The sequence below is a fragment of the Colletotrichum higginsianum genome, chromosome 1 (genome assembly GCF_001672515.1).
Source record: "Colletotrichum higginsianum IMI 349063 chromosome 1, whole genome shotgun sequence".
Lineage (NCBI taxonomy): Eukaryota > Fungi > Ascomycota > Sordariomycetes > Glomerellales > Glomerellaceae > Colletotrichum > Colletotrichum higginsianum.
This window is the reverse complement of record NC_030954.1, coordinates 5,767,716-5,792,922: the sequence shown is the minus strand read 5'-3', so window position 1 is coordinate 5,792,922 and position 25,207 is coordinate 5,767,716. Positions and strand designations below refer to the sequence as shown.

At 54.1% G+C, this 25,207-nt stretch overlaps 10 protein-coding genes across 10 annotated transcripts; 7 read left to right on the top strand and 3 right to left on the bottom strand.

The window, feature by feature from the left end:
- Positions 1–7,601: 7,601 nt before the first annotated feature.
- Positions 7,602–8,129, bottom strand: CH63R_01718 (uncharacterized protein; the record flags this gene model as incomplete). Its single annotated transcript, XM_018296693.1, has 1 exon — positions 7,602–8,129. The coding sequence occupies one exon, from the start codon at positions 8,127–8,129 to the stop codon at positions 7,602–7,604; it is 528 nt and encodes a 175-aa protein (XP_018165055.1).
- A 306-nt stretch (positions 8,130–8,435) lies between these two features.
- CH63R_01717 (uncharacterized protein) lies at positions 8,436–9,030 on the top strand (the record flags this gene model as incomplete). The annotated part of the gene is made up of 2 exons (XM_018296692.1): positions 8,436–8,662; positions 8,748–9,030. The coding sequence occupies 2 exons, from the start codon at positions 8,436–8,438 to the stop codon at positions 9,028–9,030; spliced, it is 510 nt and encodes a 169-aa protein (XP_018165054.1).
- A 1,842-nt stretch (positions 9,031–10,872) lies between these two features.
- CH63R_01716 (Hydroxyisocaproate dehydrogenase) lies at positions 10,873–11,978 on the top strand (the record flags this gene model as incomplete). Its single annotated transcript, XM_018296691.1, has 2 exons — positions 10,873–11,067; positions 11,163–11,978. 2 exons carry the CDS (start codon positions 10,873–10,875, stop codon positions 11,976–11,978), a joined length of 1,011 nt encoding a protein of 336 aa, XP_018165053.1.
- Positions 11,979–12,636: 658 nt separating this feature from the next.
- CH63R_01715 (uncharacterized protein) lies at positions 12,637–13,472 on the top strand (the record flags this gene model as incomplete). The annotated part of the gene is made up of 2 exons (XM_018296690.1): positions 12,637–12,663; positions 12,807–13,472. 2 exons carry the CDS (start codon positions 12,637–12,639, stop codon positions 13,470–13,472), a joined length of 693 nt encoding a protein of 230 aa, XP_018165052.1.
- A 457-nt stretch (positions 13,473–13,929) lies between these two features.
- Positions 13,930–16,381, top strand: CH63R_01714 (Zn(II)2Cys6 transcription factor; the record flags this gene model as incomplete). The annotated part of the gene is made up of 2 exons (XM_018296689.1): positions 13,930–15,581; positions 15,646–16,381. The coding sequence occupies 2 exons, from the start codon at positions 13,930–13,932 to the stop codon at positions 16,379–16,381; spliced, it is 2,388 nt and encodes a 795-aa protein (XP_018165051.1).
- A 226-nt stretch (positions 16,382–16,607) lies between these two features.
- Positions 16,608–17,862, bottom strand: CH63R_01713 (Malate dehydrogenase; the record flags this gene model as incomplete). Its single annotated transcript, XM_018296688.1, has 5 exons — positions 16,608–16,884; positions 16,945–17,029; positions 17,084–17,437; positions 17,532–17,730; positions 17,794–17,862. The coding sequence occupies 5 exons, from the start codon at positions 17,860–17,862 to the stop codon at positions 16,608–16,610; spliced, it is 984 nt and encodes a 327-aa protein (XP_018165050.1).
- Positions 17,863–18,402: 540 nt separating this feature from the next.
- CH63R_01712 (D-malate dehydrogenase) lies at positions 18,403–19,500 on the top strand (the record flags this gene model as incomplete). Its single annotated transcript, XM_018296687.1, has 1 exon — positions 18,403–19,500. One exon carries the CDS (start codon positions 18,403–18,405, stop codon positions 19,498–19,500), a length of 1,098 nt encoding a protein of 365 aa, XP_018165049.1.
- A 555-nt stretch (positions 19,501–20,055) lies between these two features.
- CH63R_01711 (uncharacterized protein) lies at positions 20,056–20,898 on the top strand (the record flags this gene model as incomplete). The annotated part of the gene is made up of 1 exon (XM_018296686.1): positions 20,056–20,898. One exon carries the CDS (start codon positions 20,056–20,058, stop codon positions 20,896–20,898), a length of 843 nt encoding a protein of 280 aa, XP_018165048.1.
- A 1,090-nt stretch (positions 20,899–21,988) lies between these two features.
- CH63R_01710 (Integral membrane protein) lies at positions 21,989–23,527 on the top strand (the record flags this gene model as incomplete). Its single annotated transcript, XM_018296685.1, has 2 exons — positions 21,989–22,342; positions 22,481–23,527. The coding sequence occupies 2 exons, from the start codon at positions 21,989–21,991 to the stop codon at positions 23,525–23,527; spliced, it is 1,401 nt and encodes a 466-aa protein (XP_018165047.1).
- A 276-nt stretch (positions 23,528–23,803) lies between these two features.
- CH63R_01709 (uncharacterized protein) lies at positions 23,804–24,973 on the bottom strand (the record flags this gene model as incomplete). Its single annotated transcript, XM_018296684.1, has 1 exon — positions 23,804–24,973. One exon carries the CDS (start codon positions 24,971–24,973, stop codon positions 23,804–23,806), a length of 1,170 nt encoding a protein of 389 aa, XP_018165046.1.
- Between the last annotated feature and the right edge of the window lie 234 nt (positions 24,974–25,207).

Below are 25,207 nucleotides of genomic sequence, written 5' to 3'. Positions count from 1 at the left end.
TACAGTTCAGAACAGGCAAAAGTCAACGAGACATACCCCAAAAAGGGGCTTCGGAGGAAAGGTTAGCAGCACAGTGATGCACCCTACATTCTCGATTCTGCCCTTCTGAAAGAGCTGAAAGGCTACGTCGCCCCCCCCCCCCCCTCCCTCCCGAGGGGCAACACTGAAATAAAGGCGTACCAGGGACACGGCTCGGCTTTGGCTAACTATCATGTATTTCACTGCATCTCGGATCATGCCAGCATCGAATTGTTTGTCCAAAGTCAGAACCTCAGCACCCATACTTCCCTAGCGTAAAAAAAAAAGAAAAAAAAAGAAAGAAAAAAAGAAAGATGGAGGAAGACATGGTTTGGCACGAGTTTCCTTCCCACTCATCTCGAGGACACATTCCTGGCCGATGAGGAGGTCCCAAACTTGTGTGCCATATTTCATGCCACAGGCAAAGGCTTCTTTCTGCAGGATCGCCTCTCTTCGGAGCCCGCTCCGTCGCTGTTCTCGAGGAAAGGGGGCTAGAGATTGGGTTGACATCAAGGTGACTTGGTCTCTCGTTTTGGTTCAGAGACCTGGACCGCGGCCTTGAGGACCTACCCGTTGAACTTGCTCTGAAGCAACCATGTATAGAACTCCATAACCAACGTATCTGCCTTGTACACACCCCCGTACCGCCCCCCATACACGTTAGTGCGTCTTGTTGGTGGTTGCTATCGGCATGGTCGACTCGTCATCCTCTACTCTGGCCAGTGGCTTGACGGCAAGTCGGCGTCTACGTCGTTTCGATCCCTGCGAATTGATCAGATCGTTCGAATCGGCCAAACAATGGCTTTTGACGCGTATTTTGTTGACAGGCCTTCCGAGCGCCTGCCGCCCGGTTCAGCGAACATCCTCATGGGACCAAAGGTAGAAAAGAAACGAGCCAGGCTCATGGCTTGTCCGCTGTTGGTCAGCCCCTATTTCGCCTCCGCATTATGCATGCAGACGCAGCCTACCGTTGCTTCTGGTCCAACCCGGGGACCGATACACCAAAAGATCCTGCAATGCCGACAACCAAAGGTTAGAGAGAGAGAGAAAAAAAAAAAGCCAAGATAGGTACTACCTTGTGGCTGTACTGGTTTTGATCATCAACCATCAGCCACATTCGCCTGGAAGCCATTCTTCAGGTTGCCTAACGCCCGTGCTACATGTCAAAGCAGACGCCTGGCCAGTTGTGTGTTATCTGATCAGGGAGCCTTCTTCGTGTCTAGTGGGGGGGAACGAAACAGTGTTTGCCCTATCCCAACATCTGGGAGCCTGAATAGGGGAGGGGGGCCAACTGGCACAGTTGCTACGCGCCAGAAATGCCGCAATGCTTACATCCACGGATACTTTATAGGGTTGCGAGAATCGACCAACACCTAGATGGTGTTTGACCGAAGACTTTCGATGCGAATCATAGTCTCCTAAGCCGACCGACCGCCTGACGAGGCAGTTCCCTCCCCGAAAACGCAAGGAGAACCTCGAGCGCGAAACCGAGCATTTACACGAAGCCCCCCCCTCCCCCTTCTTTTCAATACCTTCGAAACGAACAAAAAGCCGTTGGGATTGCTGAGCGGCTGCGAGTACTTGACAGCTTCGTTCAAGTGTCCGAATAGTCGCGCGTAGCGGCGAACTGCTACTGCAAAAGATCGTGTGTGGCCAAAGAATCAACAAGCCCACCCGAGCCAACACGGACAAGAACCAATAAATTATTGCCTCTGATCAAAGGAGTTTATTCTTCCAACATCTTGGCAAAGCGGTATAACGAACTGTCTTGGAGCGAGCGGATCTCGCGTTGCCACCCTACTAGGCGCAAACGTGATCTTTCTCTTCGCGTTCGTGAAGAAGGCGACATTTCTCGTGGAACAGCTCGAACGTTCGCCTGAAGTGGCACAATTGCGTTCCATGCCACCATTTGACATTGTTTGCTTCGACACACGTACGTGACTTGGAAGCCATTGGATATGACGGTTGCTGCCCGCCCGGGGAAATGGATCGTGCTATGCAGATGGACCGACCGAAGCTATCGACGTGGTTCGGTGGTTAGACACTCCGGCCCACGGATACACCGATTGCTTTTGAACAGAGTAAAAAATCTTCACGAGTGCTACGTTGTGAAAGTGTTACCTTGAGAGGATGGCGGTACCCAAGGTGTTTCTCGTGATGGGAAACCTGTGATACCCTCAGAAGGCTGGCGCCCAGTACTGTCTCTTCCCTTTGGTGCTTCGACTTTCCCCCTGGTACCCCTGATTCCTCGGATTTTCTTCAACCATAATCCTCGAAACCTGCCACCTGCGCGACGGTGCCCAATCTCAGACTCGGCCTACAGTCTCTGGAAATTTGGCTTTTTGTTCAAGGGAGGAAGCGGACATTTGTAGAATGATTGATAACTTTTGTAAACTTAGTTGGGAGAGAGGCGAGAGAGCAAAACTCAAGCAACAGACGAGGCCCCTGGATTCTTGGATACTTCGATTTGGGCTGGGCGCAACGCCTGAAGCCGGGTGGGTTGATGCACAAACACATCAAAAAAAAAAGCACAGCCTGCCGATGTCAATGAGCAGCAGCCTGAAGTGTGTTGGAGTCGCCACGAAGGCTGACGGACCCCCCGTTTGTTGTGCACCAATGGCAATAATTGTTGAGGCCATTGCTACGGGGCATTGGAGAGTGTCGGATACCGCATCGCAAGCGATATTGGATAGCGGTCCGCAATCCTTCCCCCCTCTCCCGGAGGAGGGGGTGCTTGGACTAGTGATGGGCGTCACGATTCCCAACACTGTCCTGTCTCCAGAAGGCACTCCAGACATCGTCGCAGTTTTGTAAATATTCGCAGGAAACACGCAGAGCGTAGGCTAGAGTGCTGAACATCTCTTCATATTCGGATCCTGGTGTCTAAGGAGCGAAGCTGCTACTTTGTTCCCTTCATCATGGCTCCAGTCACGAACTGCCTCGCCAGTTGCTTCCGAGAAATGGGCTGTACCGGAATCAACACCGGTGGGTTGCTGCTAAGCTAAGCGTCTCCATGTCCCGTCCTGTCCTGTCCAGTCCGATAAGTCAACATACCCACTTTTGGAACACCCCCTCATTTGGAACACCTAAAAATGCCTCAACCCCACCACCAGCCTCCTACTTCCTCCAACTTCGAACTATCACAACAATTTCATACCTTATGCAAATAACCTCATTTTTTCAGAGGACCTTTATTCCTGCCTTATGGCCCAGTATACCGAGTATGAAGTCAATCAGGCAATCCAGGCTGTTTCAGACGGCCAAAGCCTAAGGAAGGCAGCCCGCGAATATGGCATCCCAATTACCACCCTCCACAACCGTCTCACAGGCACCCAGGCAAGGGCAGCAGCATTTTCAGACCTTCAGAGGCTTTCCCCTGACCAGGAGGCTAAGTTGGCTGAATGGGTGCGAATCCAGCATGCCCTTGGTGTTGCCCCAACCCATCAACAAGTGAGGGCATTCGCAGAACGAATCCTCTGTGCTATGGGGGACAAGGAGCCTATAGGAAAGGGCTGGATCCATGCCTTTCTAAAGAGAAACCCATCTATCAAGGTCCAGAGAAGTCGCCTTATTGACTCTAGACGTGTTAATGGAGCATCTACTGAGGTTATCAGGGACTGGTTCAAACTCCTCGCCATACCAGAGGTCAAGGGCATTAAACCATCCAATAGATACAACATGGATGAGACTGGTATCCTTGAGGGCCAGGGATCTAATGGGCTGGTGCTGGGCATGTCTGAGACGAAGTCTGTACGCAAGAAACAGCCTGGATCAAGGGCATGGGTATCCATCATCGAATGCATCTCTGCCCTGGGCCATGCCCTTGATCCCCTCATTAAGTCAAAGCACCCACTTTTCGGCCACCCCCCCATTTCGGCCGGGGTTTTACACCAAAAGTACTACTTTTCACTACACCCTTTTATTAATAACTAATATAGATAAATAAATATAAAAAGTCTTATAAAATAGTTTTTTATCTCTATTTTATATATATAGTATTTTCTAACTTTATATAGCTTAGTAATATACTTAGTTTATAGTATAAAGTAAAAACTCTACTTTCTAATACTATTTTTAAGATTTTAAATTTTAGTATTATATAGTAATTATAGTACTTATAGTAAAACTACTTAAATAACTTTAATTATAGTATATATTTATATTAAAAGAAAGTAGATTTACCTATATAAATAGCTTATTTACTATATAAATTTAAAAATAGTATAATACTAGTAAAATATATACTAGTTAAATTTTACTTTTATAATACTTATATAACTACTATTAAATACTTAACTATAAGTATATAATATAAAAATCTAATTAAAAAAGTATATATATATACTAAAAATAGCTTTTTTAATATAAAGCCTACTAAAATATTTTAGCTTAAGCTACTGTTAAGGACCACTAGTAAAATATACTATAATCTTAACATTTTAAGATTTCTAACTTTAAAGACTTAATACTTTATATATAGTATAGTAGAAGCTTTTATACCTATTATCTATAGTTATTTTATAGTTATATATAATATATAATATTTATAGATTATTTAGGGTTAGGGTTAAGGAGCTAGGGTTGTTAGTTTTAGTAGATTTTAGGTGTAAAACCTGGCCGAAATGGGGGGGTGGCCGAAAAGTGGGTGGTTTGACTTATATATAAGGGCAAGACAGTCCAGCAGCAGTGGTTTCCTCTAGACCTTGGCCCTTATGAAGGATGGCAGTTCACTGCAACAGAGAATGGATGGACTACAGACGACACTGCAGTTGAATGGCTGCAGAAGGTCTTCATCCCTCAGACTATCCCTCAGACTGCCTCCCAGGGCAAGGAGGGCCAGGAGGGCAAGGAGGAGGCCAGACTGCTGGTTGTTGATGGCCATGGGAGTCACACAACGACGGACTTTATGTGGCTCTGCTATATTAATAACATCCATCTATTGTTCCTACCACCACATACCTCCCATGTGCTCCAGCCACTTGACCAGTCAGTCTTCAGCCCTGTAAAGGCAGCCTATAGGAAGGAGCTTGGATACCTTAGTCAGTGGAATGACTCTACTATTGTAGGCAAGAGGAACTTTATAGGCTGTTATCAGAAGGCTCGTACTGCAGGTATGACGATGCAGAACATCAGAAGTGGTTGGAAATGGACAGGGTTATGGCCTGTCTCTATGGCGAAGCCTCTGATGAGCTCCCTCCTACTCCCAACAACACCAAAGCCATCAGCATCTTCAGATCAGGTCAGCAAAGGGCAGTCTGGAGGCAAGGAAGGCAAGGAAGCTGAAGGATGGGCATCTGCGTCGTCTGCAGTAGTGTGGTCGACGCCAAGGAAGATGAAGGATCTGGCTGGGCAGTTGAAGCTATTCACAGAGCTAGAGAATGATGCCTTCACTCAACGCCTTCTATTCCGGAAGGTGAAAAAAGGCTTCAGCGAGCAGGCCTATGAGCTGGCTACTGCCCAGCATAAGCTGGAGCTCCTGCAGGCCCAAGTCACCAATACTGCAGCAAGGAAAAGAAGGACAGTCCAGATCGACCCAAACACCAAGTTCGCCAATATTGAGGACATCCAGAAGGCTCAGATTGAGGCTGGCGAAAAAGAGGATATCACAGATGAATCCAGCGACTCTGATACCCCTAGTGAAGCTGAAAGCTGTATTGTGGTGGCATCTAGGCCTAGTCAATAATTAATTGAAGATGGTGGTGATGTTGGGGATAGCTTCATTCTGGGTGTTCCAAATGAGGGGGTGTTCCAAAAGTGGGTATGTTGACTTACCAAACATTGAGTACGCCCTCCTCCTTCAGGGGTGTCTTTCGAGATATGCTCAATTAACAAGTTTACTCGATCCATGTCTTCTTGGACCTTGTTCGGCCAATTTGACTGCCGGATGCCATCCGATCCAAGAGAAGTTCTTGAGGGGCGACTGGGTCGGGAATTTGCCCGATTCAGGAGTATTGTGAGCTGTGTGTGGCCAGTGACCGAGCCCATCCACCGCTCCCTTTCTTGTGAGAGGATAAGGGCACTAGGGAAACGCACGAATTTGATGATGAGCCCGTCCATGAAAGCGGCTTTGACGAGTTGTATATCATTGAATGTTGATTCGGGCGCTTGAATTCTACCTAGCCACCCCGATAACACATCACAAACATTGCAACAGGCGACGACAAGGCAGATGGGTTGTGGGTATGATGGGTTTCTTGTTTGTTTTGGGTTATTCAGAGCGCTGGCTCAAGCCTCGCACACCAGGTGTTGCGAGCAGAGCTAATAGGTTTAACTGCAGCCGGGTCCAACGCAGAAGTGGCGAGGAGGCGGGATGCAACAACCGGGCCCGCCAGAACAAGCACGTACTTTTGCCTCTGAATGGTGCTTGTTGGGCCAGCCTAAGAGAACGAGTCTTCCAGGTCTGGTGGATAAAGGCAGGATAGTACGCCGACAAGGTGGCAACCATAGGGGTAGAGTAGAGTAGAATAGAGTAAAGTAGAGCAGTAGCAACAGCCAGGTCTGTCCGGGTTACCAGACCGGTGAGGAGGGCCTGCATAGCACACACGCTTTGTGCGTGCGGGGATGATGGTTTACCCCCCTTTAAACATCCAATACCCACGTTCCTACAAGAAAACATCAACGGCCAAGTCAGTTGGGAGTCGGCGGCCTTTTATGAGGGAACAACACAACAACATGAGAGGCCAAGGGGAGTCGACCGGCTGCCCGCCACGTGGGTTGGCGTTGACCATGAAGACGACAGGGATGCGCGATTTGCCTGCGGGGGGAGAGAGGACGAAGAGAGGAAGAGGAGAGGAGGGAGGTTCTCAGATAGGGCGCGGCGTGGCTAGATGCACACAGTACCAAAAAAGGCCTACGGTTGGACGGCGGACGAAGTGTTTCTTGGTTCATCAGCTATACATAAATATGGTCAACACTCGCCCGCTGTCTTGTCAGCCGTAAATCGGGATCCGAACCTCCTCCTCCCCCTTATCCACCCCCTCCTATTCCTCCTCCCCCTCCTCCATCTCAACCTGAACATGAACCCACCGTCGGACGGAGCAGATAACACCACCACCAGGGACGGCCCAAGCCCCGACGTCTCAGTGCCAGCAGCCAGCTTAAGGCGCCTCTTGCCAGCTAGCTCAAGCCCTCGAGTCATCTCAGCAAGCGAACGCCCCCTTAGACGTGCGAGACAGGCCGTGCCGGCAGCGTGCCTCGAGTGCCGCAAGCGAAAAGTAAAGGTAACCAGGTCTCTGAAAAAGAAAAAAAAAAAAGAAGAAGAACCGGAAGAGAAGGAGGAAAAGTTTCCCACCTTGCACCCTTTTGTCCGAAAGGGAAAAAATACCACAAGTATCTTTCGCCACAGCTTTGCAGTGCACAAACCGCATCTCGATCGTTGGCCTTCGGTATCACCTCCGTTCATGTGGGGCGAGATGGGCTAGAAGGATACGCGAATTGAAAACATGCGTATCAAATCATACATACTATAGACATCTATCCCGTCCATCCCAGTCCAGTTGTCTCCTCATCCCCATCCCCATCCCCTTCCCCTTCCACCCCTCCCCCCCTTCCGGGTGCTCCTTGGGAAACCCATCTTTCTGTTCCTAGAACCTCTTGAGGGCTATCGAACTGATATTGTTGTCTTTTACCCACCCCTTTAGTGTACCGGGACCCGGCCGACTTGCCATCGATGTTCTACCCACGGGATGGACTGCGAATGGGACACGGAACCCGAGACGACACGCCGCCAGGCCCTTCTGAACAGGACCGAGGACCTTGAGAGGGAGAACGAGGACCTTCACGAGCTGATCCGATATCTCTGTTCCCGGCCCGAGTCGGAGGCTCTCGAGATTCTCCACCGACTGCGAGCGACGGGCGACGCGTTCCACGTCCTGGACCTCGTCCGGATGGGCGACCTTCTCCTGAACAACCTGCCCAACGAAAACCGAGACGACGAGAAAACCGACGGCGCGAGACAATCCAGTACGACGTCTTCCAAACCAGGGTCCAGCCACGGCCAGGCGAGCGAGGCCCCCAACGAACCGAGGGATTGACTCGGAAAGCTGGGAATGTGCTCCGAGGACAACCCGGCGGCGCCTGTCGACAGAAAGAAACAGCTTCTTCTTGTTCATCGACTGCAAATAGACCATCCATCCGAGAATTGCCTGCAGGCATGACTGTACAGCTCGCTTCCTCTCCGTTTTGGAGACAAAAAGTTACAGTCAACTCGCGGCACCAGGAGGCTTTTTCCCCCCTCTCGGCGCAACCGGGCGACGGCGCGCGGAACAAGACGAAAATTCCATCAGACGGCAAATCATCCAAAATCCCCCGTTGAGCCCTCAGCAAAGAATCACATCCATCAGGGCATTGCCGAACATCAGAGGCTATTTTGTTTCCCCTCCATTTGCCCGTGTGAAAAACAAGACGATCTACAAAAGATGGAGGATGGACGTGACCCCAACGCTTCCTTGGAGGTGGAACGGAAAAATTCTTTCCTGGGCCAGCGATCCAAGACAGAGACAGCTCTTCTAGAATTCAACTCGAGGACCAACCACCACGATAGAGATCTACTGGTGATAGACAAGAAGCAGTGGGGGGAGTCAAGGGCATGTCAGCTCCTTCGAGTTCCAATACTGCGCAGATTTTCTCACCCACCAGCGAAATGGTTTGTTTGCTCTCTCCCTAGACTGATCGGTGTCGCAGCCCAAGAATAACGGAAATTGATTGTCTGTAGCCGGAAATCTCTGCAGGATTCGATTCGATACAGAAACGACTGTAAACCAAATAAGTCCAACTTCGAGTTTCGATCGTCGATCGTCCGCCAACCTCCGAACCCTGCCGGCGTTATCGCGTCGAATCCCTGGAGCCGACTCCAGTGTTTTCTACACTCCAGAGCCGATCGGAACTTACAAGGGTTGGGAACAACGTGAACAGGTCTGGACCGAGAACGATGGGCTGTTTGTTGGCGTACTGGAACCGATTTCCACAGGCTTGCGAAAGAGGGAAGAGACGGTTCGCACAACAGAATTGTAGCGGCCTGAAGGAGGCTCTCAACTTGAGCACGTCGCCCGCCCCGCCCCCCCTGCGCGGCCTTGCGACGTGGGAAAATAACGGGATGACAGGATGACATTGCCTTTGCGCTATGCGGTACACTGTTGATGATGATGAACAACTTGCTGGTGCGGTGCCATTGCTGGAGGATATGATGACTTGAATAGCAAACGATATCCCAAACCGCAACACACTGCGTCGCCTACATCTTCCCTACCGTTTCAATGGTCTCGTCCTATATGTGAGCACAAAATACATGTCGTCCCTCTGTCTGTCTTATGTGTAAAGCATCAGCTAGATACACACAAACATGCCGGTGGTCTCAACTGCTGCATTGTCCCTTTAGTAACACATGATTGTCCATAATAGAGCGTGGTATATAACCACCCTCTCGCTGTCCATGCGTGGATTGGCCATGGCCATTTGTACGACCCCTGGCGGTCGTCGCTGTTGTTGTTAGGCTCGTTCCGAGCATGATTGACCCCCTGACGGCCAACATGTGTTGTTAATTAACGTCTTTGTTGCCACTTAGGACTCGTCTACACGCCCGTTCCAGACCCCCTTCCCCCCCATGGCGGCCAATCGAATTGCGCGAACCATCCCTATCCTCGCCGGACCGTTGACCCCTCCTCGGGCGGACCATATCTAGTCGACGATCGAGATCTCCAATTACACTACACCCTACACCTATAGGTGTACGTACGCCTACGGGGGTGGCCGGCGCCAGTACGGGTGGCGACCGAAAGAAAGTTTCCGTAACTGGGATGTATAACGAGGGGAGCATAATGCTACGGGAGGGCTCGTGCCGTCGCCCTCGGGATCTACGAACAAGACGGCGACAAACAATGTCCACGCGAACACCGGCGTCCATACCAAACCGCCGAACCCGGGACCGGGTACTCCTCTTCCTGGCGAAACCCATGAACTTGTTTCTTTGAACTTGCAGTCACTGGATCATGGGCAGGACGGGCAACTTGTACAAGCATCAATTTCTACACGATCCCCACGAGGCGCCAAGCATAGCCAGGCACGTTCTGCACGACGCTGAACAACTCTGAACAACTTGGGACACGAGATGGAAGAGTGCGATCAAATCATCTTGGTGTCGGGGCGTAATAAGACGTTCGAGATGTTGACTGGCCACTTACGCGACGGGCCGTGGGCATGGGAAACTCCGACGTTGCAGTGATACACCAACGTTAATCATGACCGACCCCGTGTTTCTGCCATTGTCGCCTCTAGGCCCAGGAGTCGGAGGACCATTCGAGCCCTTCAATACCCCTTGCAGGAGGAGGCTCGTAGGGTGCCTGGTGGAAGCCGAACAGCTGCGGGATAGTACAGTACGTTCGGGCTACAGTCAGGGGCCTCTGTCGAATTTGTTTGTTGTTGACCATAACGGGCCGGCTTTCAGCGACCGAGGTACAAAAAGTATTGTCCCAGGACGGTCACGAAACACAACCTTCTTTGTTGATGCCGTCAAACCAAGAGACCAACCATATGGAACCTCCCTCTGTCATTAAACATCATCCATGGGAGCATGTTCCCCTTGTCGCCAGCCAACCCGGTTTGTTTCGTTTCATCGAAAAGAACAAATCCAACTACGGCTATTCTGCTACGCTTGAAATATTACCCGCGGCACCCCTTCGAACCGAGATAGATGCCGTCGGCAAAGACTTGTGCCATGTTGTGTCCACACACTCACTGACTTGCAACTCGTCCTCACGTTTAAAGGAAGCTCAGACTACGGGCAACCTCCTGTTCGCCTTGAAGCAATGAAGAGGCTGGCTGTTCCTTCAACCATTCCAACAACCTTCATACTTTGACATGTCTCAGCCAAAGCCAAAGCCCCGCATCCTCTTCTTCAACCCCGTGCGCCATGCGTTGGCCGACTACGAGGCTCTGCATGCCGTGGCGAGCCCCGAAGTTGTGACGAGCACTTCGCGGAGGGAGCTCTTTGACGACTTGAAAGCAAAGTATCACGACATTCAGGCCATCTATAGGACGTCTGCCAGCGGAGCGGTAAGCACACCCACACATCCACCCCCACCTCACCCTCCGGTTCCGAAGATCAAGAGGTCATGCTTCCGGTTCCATCCCTAACCGCGCCAGCCCAGGTCGCCGGGAACTTTGACGAGGAACTCATCAGCCACCTCCCCCCGTCGTTGAAGTTCATCTGCCACACGGGCGCCGGCTACGATCAGATCGACGTCGACGCCTGCTCCCGCCACGGCATCACCGTCACCTACGCGCCCGACCCGGTCACCAACGCCACGGCCGACCTGGCCCTCTTCCTGCTGCTGGGCGCCATCCGGCAGCTGAACCCTTCGTTCAGCAGCCTGAGGAACGGGAACTTCAAAAAGGGCCTTGACTTCGGCCACGACCCGCAGGGCAAGACCCTGGGCATCCTCGGCATGGGCCGCATCGGCCGGGCCGTCAAGCGCCGCGCAGAGCCGTTCGGGCTGAAGGTCGTCTACCACAACCGCACGCCCCTGTCGGACGAGCTGGCCGCCGGGTGCCCGTACGTGTCCTTTGACGAGCTTCTCGAGACGAGCGACATCATCTCCGTGCACGTCCCGCTCTCGGCCGCGACGAAGCACCTCATAGGAGCGGCCGAGATCGCCAAGATGAGACGGGGCGTCGTCCTGATCAACACGGCACGGGGAGCCGTCATCGACGAGGGCGCAATGGCGGAGGCGCTGGATGCCGGCCACATAGCCGCCGTGGGCCTGGACGTCTACGAGAGGGAGCCCCTGGTCGACGAGCGGCTTGTGAAGAACGAGCGGGCGCTGCTCGTGCCGCACCTGGGCACGCACACCGTCGAGACGCTCAGGCAGATGGAGTCGTTGGCCATGGAGAATGCGCGGCGAGGGGTATGCGGGGAGGCCCTTCTGACCATCGTCCCAGAGCAGGTCGAGACCAGGTCGGTGTAATTTACGTGCGCACATATAGAGCCAGCCAGCCATTCACAATCAAACCTGTCATGTCGAGCACAAGAACCTCCCTTTTCCTGTCATGGATGAACAAGCATTGCCTGTCATCATCCCCGGGACCCTTTCGATATAGCCATTGCCCATGTTATCATCTATCTCCCTCCATCTTACGATGGTTAGGTAGATGGGTAGATCCGGACCCGGCGTGGGGTAGATTAGCAGACGGGGCCGCGGGGTTTTCTTCTCCCGCGGTAAAACTATCAGGCGCGCATAATCTCATCCGCAGCATGTATTTTGCCTGCCAGCAGCACAGCACCCCCCCGGCGGACAACTTGGACCGACGCTATTCCAACCCAAAGTATCCAGAAGACCTTGAGACCGTTCTGAGCATAACTGACAGAATGCCTGGCCAAGGAGTTACAAAAGCCACCAGGAGCCGTGGGGCATGTCTCGCGTGCAGAGCCCGGAAACATAAGGTTAGTTGAGCCAACTCTTGCACTTTTCCCGTCAGTAGTCTTGGGGCAGAGTTATTGACTTGAAGCGGTTGACAGTGCAGTGGAGAGAGGTTCGTTCGTTCGTTCCTACGACAAGACTGGCTTCAAGACACTACTCACATCCGTAGGCCAAAGTGCGCGCAATGCGGCATCAATAACGTGGCATGCCAATGGCCGGAGCAACGGAAACGGTGAGCCACCGACTTTTGTTTCTTGTCGTCTTCCTTGAACCTGTCTGTTTCAACAGTTCTTTTCGCAGCCCCCCCCCCCCCCCCCTTTTTTTTTTTCAATTCCAATGCTTCATGCTATCTGGAAAGTCAAGGGTTTTGAATAGAAGAAGAACACGTCGCTGATCTTCCTCCAATGGCACAGGGGGCCTCCGAAGCACTACATCACGACGATGGAGAAGCGTCTAATGGAGACAGAGAACGTCCTTTGCGCATTGCTGAACCAAGTGTCGGAGGAACAGCTTGCTTCAGCTTTCCCCTGTCAAGCAGGCGACTACCCAGCGCCCCAAGTCGGCGGCAAGGATTTCGAGCTGGTCAAGAGCCGACAGTTTGGTCCTGTCCACTGGGGACACTACCCACTCGACTCGGCGCAACACGTCAAACGCTGGTGGAAAGCCCGATCTTCAATGGTTTCGACCGATGCCGGGAGCCAGCAATCTCAGTCCGTTGATGGTGCCACGGAGGACAACCAAGCTGCTCGTGATAGTAGGGATGGGAGTTACGACGATGATTTCGAGCCGACAGAGGAGAGAGTGGTCGTCGAAGACGGCATAGAACCTACTGGTATTAGTCGGAGGGATGGTCGACTCTCGCAAGCTATGAACGAGGATGGTGGCCGACAAGGTCCAGCGAGCACGATGGCAAACCCAAGTCCCACGAGACAAGACTCGGTGGTGCGGGTTCCCAGTAGTCGCGGTGTAAGCCTGGTAGCTGCGTGCACTGCCGTCGAACCAAGAGGAACTGAGAGCTATGAGAGCGCGTTTCTTTGGTAGTAACCTATCCAACGGCGGACACAGAGAAGTTTGAGAGTTGCTTCAAATCCATAATGTTGCAAAAATTGAGACATCGATTTCCGGTTGTGTCGTATATGCAACCATTCACGATATGAGTCCAACTTGGCAAACCTCCAATCGAGTCTTACATCCTAATCTTTACCTACATGATATGTAGAGCATCAAAGCAACTCCCAGGTCGACTGTCGATATTGTTGTCCACTGTGTCTGAAGAGTCATACGCTGCCGCAGAACAGATAGATCGAGACGGCGGGGTTTCCTTTATCCGCCTCCCACTTCCCTCCCCATCCCCACCTTCAAACTGCCCAAATCTTCCCCGACCAGACACACGGGTGGGTAATTTCCTCCCAATCTTCTCCGCCGAGTTGCTAAACAAACCGTGTGTAAACCCTACCTGCAAGTCTCGACTCGGCCCTTGGCTGCCCGGCCGTCAAACATGGCACCCGAAATAGGCAGCTTGAGAGCCCTTGCGAACGGAGAAAGCCAGTTTGTAGGCAGCTCCTCCGGTGTGTATTTCATCAACACCGTCAAGCGAGCCTTCGCCACGCCGGACGCTACGGCGGCAGACACCAACCAGCATGCTGCTACGGGGGTTGAGCCGTCCGACGATCCCTCTCCAGAGGACTGCATTGTTGGAGGCGGGGAGGACGCAGACATCACGGCCCCTGGTTCAAGGCCGGAGCATGAGGAAACCGCCACGACATCCGGGCAGTCGGACGATCATGTAATATCATCCCCGTTCTCTTCTACGGGGAGAGACTTCATGGATGGCATGAACAACCTCCCCGACTACTCCGTGGCAAGAGAACTCGTCTTAGCATACTTCCGCATCTGGCATCCTCTGGTGCCCTTTCTGCAGGGCCCTGACTGTCTTGCCGAGCTAGAGAGTCTTTATCACTCAAACTCGCGTCCCGGCAGTCACAAGTCAAGCTCGGTCAGCCTACTCGTCACATTCAGATGCATCTTCAACATTGCCCGCCTTGAGAAAGATGGTCCCGTCGACATGGGCTCTACAGCAATACGCTCTCCGTCAGATCTCTTGCCTGTGCTCAGCGTTTTGGCTCTACGATGCGACACGGCCTCTATTCAGGCACTGCTCTGCGCCCAAGTCTACTTTATATCCACAATGTCACTCCGCCATGCCTCGTCTGTAAGCGGCTTGATATCCAAGTCAATCTTCCAGTCGGGCATGTACCGTTGCCCTGTCCGGTACGAGCACCTGTCTCCGGACGAGCGATCGATGCGGAAACGCATATTCTGGAGCTTTTACGTCCTTGACCGCTTCGTCAGTCAGTCTCTTGGACATCCAAACGGGATCCAAGACTCCGATATCGATGTGTGTCCACCGGGGCAGCGGGATCTTCACGAGCCAGTTGTGAAATCGGGCTTGTCGCCAGGAAGCGCGGACGACACCACGCTGCACCTCCCGTCCAACCACCCCGGCAGAGTAGCAACACCTTCTGCTGGGCAGACACAAGGCAGAGACCCCTCGCCAGAAACAGAATCAGAACAAGAAGACCAAGAACAAGACCCTGGCGCCGCCGCCGCCGCCGCTCAAATGCCTGCCGGCGACGAGTCAAGAAGATCGGCCGCCATTGTTCGACATCGCAGGGAAACACAGGCCGTCCTGGAGAATCACGTGCGGCACTCCAAGCTGGTAGGGAGAGTCCTCGAGGTCTTTCATAAATCGATCCACGCGCGACATCTCGACAACCAGACAGTTCTCTTTCTCAAAGCCGACGTCTCTGCTTTTGGTAATGGTCTAACACAGCCACGTCTCGGTCGGGTCGCCTCCGACATGCCGTCACTAACACCCGACCCTACCGTGTTCCCCTTCGTCTCCTACCACTACACGGTCCTTCTCCTCAACCGCCCTTCTCTCTCCCTGGAACCGGGACGTGCCGAGTTCCAAGAGGCTCTGCAGACGTGTATCGCCGCCGCAAAGGTCATCATCCAAACGATCCGGCGGTACGCCGAGCACGGAGGCCCGCTGTTCTGGCCGGGTTACATGTCGGCCGTTTGGATGAGCGGGCTTGTGCTGGCTCTCGCAGCCCGGCTCAAGCTGTACAACAAGTCCAAGGCCAAATCGTTCGTGGCAACCGTTTTCTTTTCCTTTTTTTGGTAAGACAGTGGCTGACACAATGCAAAACAGGGCTGTTCATGTAGCCCTCGAGCTGTTGACAACCATGACCGGTCGATGGGCCATGGCACGACACTGCAAGGAAGTCCTTTCGATATTGGTCGAAAGGATTGATGCCGAGGCAAAGGGACATAAGCGAGGTCGAAGGCAAACGAACTTGTTGGACGACATGGCAGAAACGCACGAGGGAGGCGGCGGTCTTGGCCGTGGTTCCGAGCAACAACAACAACAACATCACGGCCTCGAAAGTCCCTTGAAGCGAAGAAGAACCACCGGACACAAACCTGATTCTCGAAACTCTTTCCGCGAAGGCCCTGCGCCGATGTCTCCTCGAGTCAACCCGAGTCAAGCCCAAGCCCCTGCCTCAATCCCAAGAAGGCAAGCCTTTATCAATGCCAGGGCTCACGAAAGCCGACGCAGCCATGTCCAAAACAATCATTCGCAGCAGTGCAGCACAGACAGTCCGCAAAGTGTACGGGTAGATGAACCCCAGTTCGCCTCGCACCGTCAACCAGAAGCCAACCAGTTCGTTACTCCACCGATTATGAACGCCTATGGAAACACAGCATCCACGGGCCCTTACTTTGCGCCAATACCAATCACGTTTCCGGACCGTCAAAGAGATGTGTACAACCATTATGTTGATCAGTTCGATGGGGCCGACAACTTCTTCGACATGTTTGATGGAGCCACGTGGGGTTCTCTGTTGGATATCGTCGACGGTACAGGTGGTAGCACAAATCAGTAACGAGCATTTGAGTTCAAGACTGAATACCACAATATGGAGGAGGCTTGACCAAAACGATTGTCACAGAGAGAAAGCACAAAGAGGTTGTGATCCGTGGTGATCTTCACATCTATCTTTCTGCTCTTTTTTCTCTATTTACGACCACTGAGCATGAGCATGAGCACAAAAGTTGCCCAGTTACTCCAATAGGGTAACCGAATTGTTCCTTTCTAGTGGAAAGAAGGATTCATGCCCTCGACCGAACAAAGTCCTCGCCCTTCTTGATGTTCGCCCCGAGCTCTTCGACGGCTGTCTTGAGAAGCTTGGTCTCATACTCGGACATGGACCCGATGGGGTGAGCAGCCTCAGCACCGTCTACCCCGAAAGTGATGGGAACAGCAAAGTAGTCCACCCCAAGGTCACGGGCGACGGCGTCTCCTCCATGAACGCCAGGCAGATAGACGTACGCGGGCTCAACGATGTTTTCCTGGCCCTGAGAGGCTTTGATAATGGCTTGAGCGAATCTGTTTCGTGCAGGTCAGTTACCGATTGTCGTTGGAACTGAGGCATGGGAAGAAGCTGACCGGAATCCAGCGTAGGCCATGCAGGTGGTGGCAGACCCAGCGCCGGCCTTGGCCTTGACGATCTCGTCTCCGCCGAACTGCACTCCTAGTGGTCACCGTTACTATCTACGCGAGGAGTCAGAGGGCTAGGTAAGGCTACTTGTCGTGATGGCTTCGATCTGCTCCTGACTGAGCTGAACTGGGGGCTGAGCTTGGCTAATCAGCGGGAGAATCGTCGCTCCCGAGTGGCCGCCAACCACGGGAACCTTGAGCTCCTGCGGGCTGATGGTCCCCAGGACGTCGGCGACGAACTTGGAGCCCCGTACGACGTCCAGCGTCGTGACGCCGAAGAGGCGCTTGGGGTCGAAGACGCCGTGCTCCTTGAGGACCTCGGCCGCGATCGGCACGGTGCTGTTGACGGGGTTGGTGATAATGCCGACCAGGGCCTTGGGGCAGAACTTTGCGACACCAGCAGCCAAGTCTGCGATGATGCCGGCGTTTGTTTTGAACAAGTCTGGTTTATTTGTTGGTGAGCTCGGAAAGGACTGGCTTGTAAAAAAGATACAAAACAAGGAAAGGCAGAAAGGAATGAGCTATATAGGACTAACCGTCTCGAGTCATCCCCGGCTTGCGAGCAATGCCGGCCGATATCAAAACAACCTCGGCGCCGCTAAGAGCCTTCTGAAGACCGTCGTTCTCGGGGAGGTATCCCCTGACCGGCGAAGGGGTGTCGACGTGGTTCAAGTCGGTTGCTACGCCGATAGCGTGAACGACATCGTAGAGTCGCAGCTCTGACACGAGGAGACTCTTGGGTTATGTTACCCGGATGCTCATCACCACTTTGAGTATTCTTAGGTGCCATTGACCTACCGATTTGAGGAGTAGACTGAGAGGCTGTCCAATTTGCCCAGAGGCACCCAGCACAGCAACTTTGACCATTGTGGTACTTGTCGAGAAAGATGATTAAATTTAGTGAATCTAGAGAATGGCCCAGATGACTTTGGTGAGGAGAGTAGCGTTGATTGCGTGTATCAGACTGAGAGCTGAGTTTAATAACTAACGAATGCGGATGTCCTTCATATAAACATAAACTACCCGCACGCAGCACAATACCGGACACCAACGATGGCCACATAAGCATCAAGTCAGAAGCCGGGGATCCGGCGTCATGGAGATTAGCTGCATTTACCGCAAGCATCTGGAGTTCTTTGTACCGGCAGGAAAAGCTTAGGCTAATCGATCCCGCGGCCCAACATTTAAGCGCTGTCACTTGTTCTCGCCAAGAGGGCGGTGGTGCTGACATCCACACCTCCGGACCTCTCTTTCTCTCTCCCCGCAACGTTCCGATGCTCGGATCGATTGCAGCTCTTGTTTGACGACTTAAAGAAGAGCTTTTGGGACCGGTATCTCTCAAGACTCCAACTCAGTTCGGCAAGCAAAAAACATCGACACGTCATCCAGCATCCAGCATCCAGCACAATGGCTCCCCAACACCTCAAGATCGCAGTCATCCCCGGCGACGGCATCGGGCCCGAGGTCATGCCGTGGGGCGTCAAGTGTCTCGAATCAGTCGCCCAGATCTTTGGCATCTCCTTGGAGTTTGAGTGGTTCGACTTCGCCAGCTGTGCCTACTACCACAAGCATGGCGAGATGATGCCGCCCGACTGGAAGGAGAAGCTCGTCGGGTTCGACGCCATCTACTTCGGCGCCGTCGGCATGCCGGACGAGGTGCCGGACGACGTCTCGCTCTGGGGCAGCCTTCTCAAGTTCCGCCGAGAGTTCGACCAGTACATCAACCTGCGGCCGTGCCGGCTGATGCCCGGCGTGACGTCGCCGCTGGCCAACCGGAAGCCGGGAGACATCGACTTCTGGATCGTCCGCGAGAACACCGAGGGCGAGTACAGCAGCATCGGCGGCAAGATATTCGAGGGAACCGAGCGCGAGACCGTCATCCAGGAGACCGTCATGACCAGGGTCGGCGTCGACCGGGTGCTCCGCTACGCCTTCGACCTCGCCCGGAGCCGGCCCCGCAAGCGGCTGACGAGCGCGACCAAGAGCAACGGCATCAGCATCACGATGCCCTACTGGGACTCGCGCGTCGCGGAGATGGCCAAGAGCTACGAGGACGTCAAGCTGGACAAGTACCACATCGACATCTTGACGGCACACTTCGTCCAGCGTCCAGACATCTTTGACGTCGTCGTCGGCAGCAACCTCTTCGGGGACATCCTCTCGGATCTGGGCCCGGCTTGCACCGGGACCATCGGCATCGCGCCGTCAGCCAACCTCAACCCGGACGGCAAGTTCCCCAGCCTGTTCGAGCCGGTTCACGGCAGCGCGCCCGACATTGTCGGCAAGGGCGTCGCCAACCCCGTCGGCATGATCTGGGCCGGGCAGATGCTGCTCCAGCACTTTGGCTTCAAGGACGCCGCGGATCTCCTGCTCAAGGCCATCGAGAACGTCCTTGCGCGGTCCGAGGCGAGCGTCTTGACGCCGGACATGAGAGGCTCGGGCAGCACGGAGGGATTTGGCAAAGCAATTGTGTCGGAAATTGCCGCTTTGGGAGAGAAGAAGTGATGCCTTTATTTTATTTTTTTAACCAGGGGGAGAGTTGTAGGATCTGATAAGGGGGTTTCTCACTCAGGTTCGGAGCGTGTTTGGAAAACTTTCGAGTCATTCGAATGAGATGCATTAATGTCATATGCCATGTTATTATGTTTTATACGATGAACTGATCAAGAGAAGATTGAATGACGAAGAAACCTAACATCATGAAATATCCAATCATGCATCGAGCACACCTGCATTCGCCGTGTGATGTTCTTCAACGCGTCTTCGAACGTGATGGTCAAGTTGCCCCTTGCGGGGTCTCGGCCGAGTGGGAGTGAATCCAGCCGCCAGGCGGGAAGGATTTGTCTCATTTCCGAGAGAGGGGGAGGGGGTTTCTGTTCTGTTTTCTGCAAAGGGGCGATTTTCTGTTTACCTCGAGGATTTCCAGCTGTTATCGACTATCGAACTGAAGTACTCTCCTGAATCCTGATCTCCCTGTAAACTACAACCAGACTCAAGAACAGTACAGGCAGAACCAGAGCCAGAGAGACATCTGCAAGTTCAGGATCTGCATCACCGGAAATGAGGATTCCGTCTACGTGGCGGCTGCTTGCCGTGCTCTTCGTGTCTCAACTCGCGGCGGCTCAGCTGTCAGCTGACGGCATCGAGCTCGACCTCGTGTTCCCTCGCGCCGGAGGTCGATATGCCGAGACCAACGAGGGGCTTCCGGTGCTGCTCTCCCTCCAGAACCCAGACGTCGCCTATCACTACGGCTGGGTCTTCTCCTGGGACGTGTACAAGAAGCCTCACCCTCCGCCGGACCGCTTGCCGTTCAACACCATCGGGTCAATACTCAAGAACGACACCGCCTACCCCGACAACCCGCACCTCGAGGTCGCCTACACCGACCGCCTCGGCGCAGGCGACTACACCTTCTCGTGGACGATCCATACCGGGCCGTGGTGCGAGCTCTCGCCGAGCAGCGTCGAATACGCGAGAAACGTCAAGGTCGCCAACGGCACCTTTGAATTCGCCGTGGACCCGGCGGCGCCGACGCCGACCTTCACCGGCACCTGTCCGACGGCGCTGGGCATGATCAGCTACGCGGAGTTGACGACCTACCATGGTCTTTACGACGGGAAGTACGACCACCTCGACGACTCAAGCACCGTCACGTCCTGCGCTGTCACGGCGAATGTGACCGTCACGCCCGAGCCGTGCCGGGCGACCGTCAACGCGGCGGAGGAGACGAGCATCTCAAGTCGACTTCAATGGGGAGCGTATGCCACGGCGGCGTCGACTGCGACGACTGCACCAGCGCCGACTTCTGCTGGCTCCTCCCTACGACAGGTCTGGGGGCCGCTCTCATTCTTGGCCTTCACCACGGTGGATTTTGTTCTATTCGTGTCTTGGATAGCTCAATGAAAGCGGCTGTTCAGTGTTCAGGGGTTCTCTACCGAATTCACCACGTTGGACAATGCTGTCCCTCTGAATCGCTCGCACACGAAGAATAATGGCTGGTCCACTGCACGTGGGTTGGGTTCCCTCGCCGCTGAACAGGTCCAGTCTGGGCGAGAACAACAGGGTAATGAATGACACAAGGATCTGCACTCAGAACAGGAGGAGAGTCCAGGGAGATTACAATGCATCCTGCAGGGTCGTGGATACATGCGCGGCACCGCGGGAACCAGCCGGAGCGGGCGGATGGCTGCGGATCGAATCCCGGATTGGGACTTCTCACCCGGGGCGGGCGGGGGTTAAGGGGCATCATCATCCATGTCAGTTGGGGGGGTTCTTGAGTAACCAGCGGCAAGGTAGGGTCATTCAAGAATCAGTTCAGCTTTGGAAAACATGCTGATATGCTGATGATGGCCCTCAGCTCCATGAGCCAGCCTTCGCCACTCGATAGACGCCGAGAGACACTGAGACTGAGACCGATGGGGACTGGGTTGGGGGGGCTATGATCAAGAAGAACGGCGGGATTCTTCGATACAGACATGAGATAGGCTGACCGAGAGCCAGGGATCCTCAAAGATGTGGAGTTCCAACTTGCTTTTCTCACTTTCCATCCTGCCGGGCCAAGGAACACCAACGTACCACTAGCCGGACCAACCTTTCCAAATCAGCCGTCGCCTGCATCTCGAGCTCGTGTGGCATCATGTATCATGTAATGGGCTTTTTGAAAAGAGGAACGATCGCTCATGTGTCCCTACGGCGCAGTTGACCATCTTTTTTTTTTTTTTTTTTTTTTTAGTTTTTTTAGTTTTTTACTATCCGTTCCCCGAATTTCGCAACAGACGGAAGCGAAATCGAAATCTCACGCTCGCTCGCTTTTCGTCAAAGGATTTTGTTTCTGTCCGCCCACCCGTCAGTCACCCTCGCGGCCTTTACAGTCGTGTACAACACATCACAATGCCGCTTCAAAACAGCATGTAATGGCCCCTACCCCTCCTCCCCCAGAATCATCACCAAGGATAGTTCCTTTGCTCTTGGAGCCCCAGCTTCGCCGCCACTTATGGCGTCACCCGACGGCTTCACTCCCATACCAGACGACCCGAGCAGCCTCCCTCTCATCGGGTCATCGGCCTTCGTGGGCCAGCCACCGGCGACTCAACATGACTATTACGTCGTGAAGGGCTTGCTCCGCATGGTCGGCATGGCGGAAGCCAACCCGATGACGGGCTACTTCCTCGCGGCGAAGCCCCCTCCCGGGTATGTTCACGAGACGAGACTACCCGGCGTCCTGACGGGTCTGATCTTTGTTCTCTTGGCCATTCTTGTCCCCACGGCGGCGAGGATCGGGTTACGGCTGCGAAGAGGTTCGAGCATGCAGTTTGGCTGGGACGACTGGGCCATCTCAGTCGCTGCTGTAAGTGCCCGGAGACATCCCCCTCCCCTTCTCCCCCCCCCTTGACAAGCCAGAAAAACCCCCCGAGACTCGTGCTCGGCTTCTAATGGAAAGCGCATCGATTACTAACGTTGAGGTTCTCACTCTCGCATCATTTAGCTCCTGGCCCTCGTATACCCCATCACGCAGATATACTCTCTCGCAACCGGCGCCGCCGCGAAACACATCTGGGAAGTGACCTATGAACAGTACAGCTTCGGGATGGTGGTGGCCATGATCTGCAAAACCACGTTCTATGTGGCCGTAGGCATGATCAAGCTCTCGATAGCCATCTTCGTCCGACGACTCGCGGACCGACTCAACAGGTGGTGGCGGGTCTCGTGCAACGTCTTCATCGCATCCGTCGTCGTGTACATGATCCTGGCCATCTTCTTCAACGTCTTCGCATGCGATCCGCCGGCAATCCAATGGGACCTGGCCCTGCGCGGCCGCCTCGAGCCGATGCCGACCTGCATCGACCTGGGAGTCCAGGCAAAGATCCTCAGTGGCATCCATGTGGCGCAAGGGCTGATGCTGCTGTTCATCCCCATCGTCATCCTGTGGAAGGTTCGCATGCAGACGGCAAAGAAGGTCCGCCTGTTCGCCATTTGGACCATCGGAGGTGTAACGGTTCTGGGAGGCTTGCTGCGACAACTGCGTCCCACAATGACCAACGACTTCACGTGGGACTACGTCGAGGTCTTGGTTTGGACCTGCCTGGATCTATCCCTCGGGATCTTGGCTGCTTCGCTCCCCGTCCTCGACGGTTTGCTGGAGAAGTACTGGAGGAAAGCCAAGAACACCGTGATTAACACACATGGCGACGCCGGCGGCGTGTCGCAGAGTACTACCATAGCAAGAACATGGCAGTACAGCAAGGCGTCGGATACGGAGAAGAGCAGGAAGACGACGGCGAGGACGTCCATCATCGCGTCCACCATGGCGCGTTCCGAATCCAGCGAGAGCATTGTGAAGAAGGACCATCTGCAGGAAAGCAAATGCGGCGGGATGGAAATGAGCATTCTGTGTACCCAAGAGGTCGAAGTACACGTGTCTGACGCCGTCGAGGACGTGGAAAAGGGCCAGGACAAAGCCCGTGGGCCCCGGGCGCCATCGCCGTTCTACCATAATCGCCCGGAATGGCATGATAGGTCTCATAGGTTTTGAATTTAAAAGTAATGAGAAGTGAACGAGAAAGCATTGACCAAGAGGTCTTGGCCAAGCACGCCTGGGGTAGATGGACAAGGTAGGACAACATTGGCACGCACGACAGTGTAAGTGACATGGCTGATATCAAGCGCTATCTACAGCAGAGACACACAAACAAGATCACACCGTGATGTAAATTTGACTACGACTGAGTTGGATATAATCACTAGCGATTGGAAAGCAATGAATGCGAAAAAAAGCTGTAATCTACACCCCAACTTGACTACCAGTCCTTCACCAAATTGAACCCTCCTTCTGGCGGATCCAGTTCAGCACCAACTTTGCGATGTCGCCGTTGTTCTTCTCGATATGCATAAAATGGCCGTTGCCCTTGATACCGCGGTCCGCAAGCTTGATCCACTCGGGCTTTGCGCCAACCTGCTCGAGGTAGTCGACGATGCAGTGGTCAAACGTGATGTGGACGCTCGCCTCTCCCGTCACCATGAGGTACGGCACACTGGCGATGTTCGGCAGCTTGCGCGCGGGCTCGGCCTGGCGGTAGCAGCTCCTCCTCGCCACGGTGGAGTTGCCGACCTCGACGATCTTCAGCTCCGACGCCTCCGAGATGGGCGGGGTGTAGTTGAGGGGCGTGTTCGCGAGGCCCCAGCCGTTGTTGAAGAAGCCGGCCGTGCCGTAGGTGTACCAGAAGAACGGGATGGTGGACGACTCGAGGTTGATGTTGGCGGCCAGAAGATCCGGGCAGTCGTTGGAGAGGAGGATGCCGGCCGAGCCACCGGCCGAGTGGCCGACGACGTACGACTTGCCGACAAGCTCGAGCAGCCTGCAGCCGCCCGCCCGCATGGCGTTCTCGTAGGTGATGTTGTTGGTCGTGTAGGGCACCATGGAGTTCTTGAAGTTCTCGAACGCCGCGTCGCCCGCCCTGCCCGTGCCCGGGAACTGGGTGTGCAGCCGGGACTGCGGGTATGCGTTGTAGGCGCCCGGTGCGGAAAAGCCCATCTCGACCAGAGTCGACGAGGACCCGGCGGACAGGGGGAAGCCCTCGAGGTCCATGTTCGTGCTCCGGCCGTTGCCGGCAGCGTCGACGATGTAGACGACGTAGCCCTGCTCGACAAAGTAGCTTGCGAAGCCTTTGCGGTTGTCGGGGGTGTTGAGCCACGTGGTGCCGCTGCACCCTCCGCCGTGGAAGAACACCACGGGCTTGGACCGCAGAGGGACAACCGGGCTGATCTTCTCGACGTAGAGCTTATCCGCGGTCAGTTCGCCGGATGCCGTCTCGAGGGCCCGGCCGCCGACGTAAAAGAAGTCCCGGGTGTAAGGGATGACATCGGCGTTGCGGCAGCGTGGGTGAATCCCGTTGACCCCCGTGCAGTCGCGGCCCCCGAACTCAAAGGCCAACGACACGCCGGCCAACAGGCCCAGGCTGGGGAGTCTGAAGTTGACCATGGTTGAGAATACGACTGTAGATACACACACACGAGAAGCGAGTTGACTGAGAAGTTAGAACATACCAGCAGCTCTAGGGAAGCCGGAGACGGGGGGGCTGGCTCCCCTCCGCGATTAAGTACGGGGTTACGGCGCAGCAGAATTCGTGAATGATGAAGAGCAACAGAAACCGTTGGAACTAATCAATGCACGAGTCTGGTGGGCTAATCTTGTCACGATCCCTCCCCTCCCTGC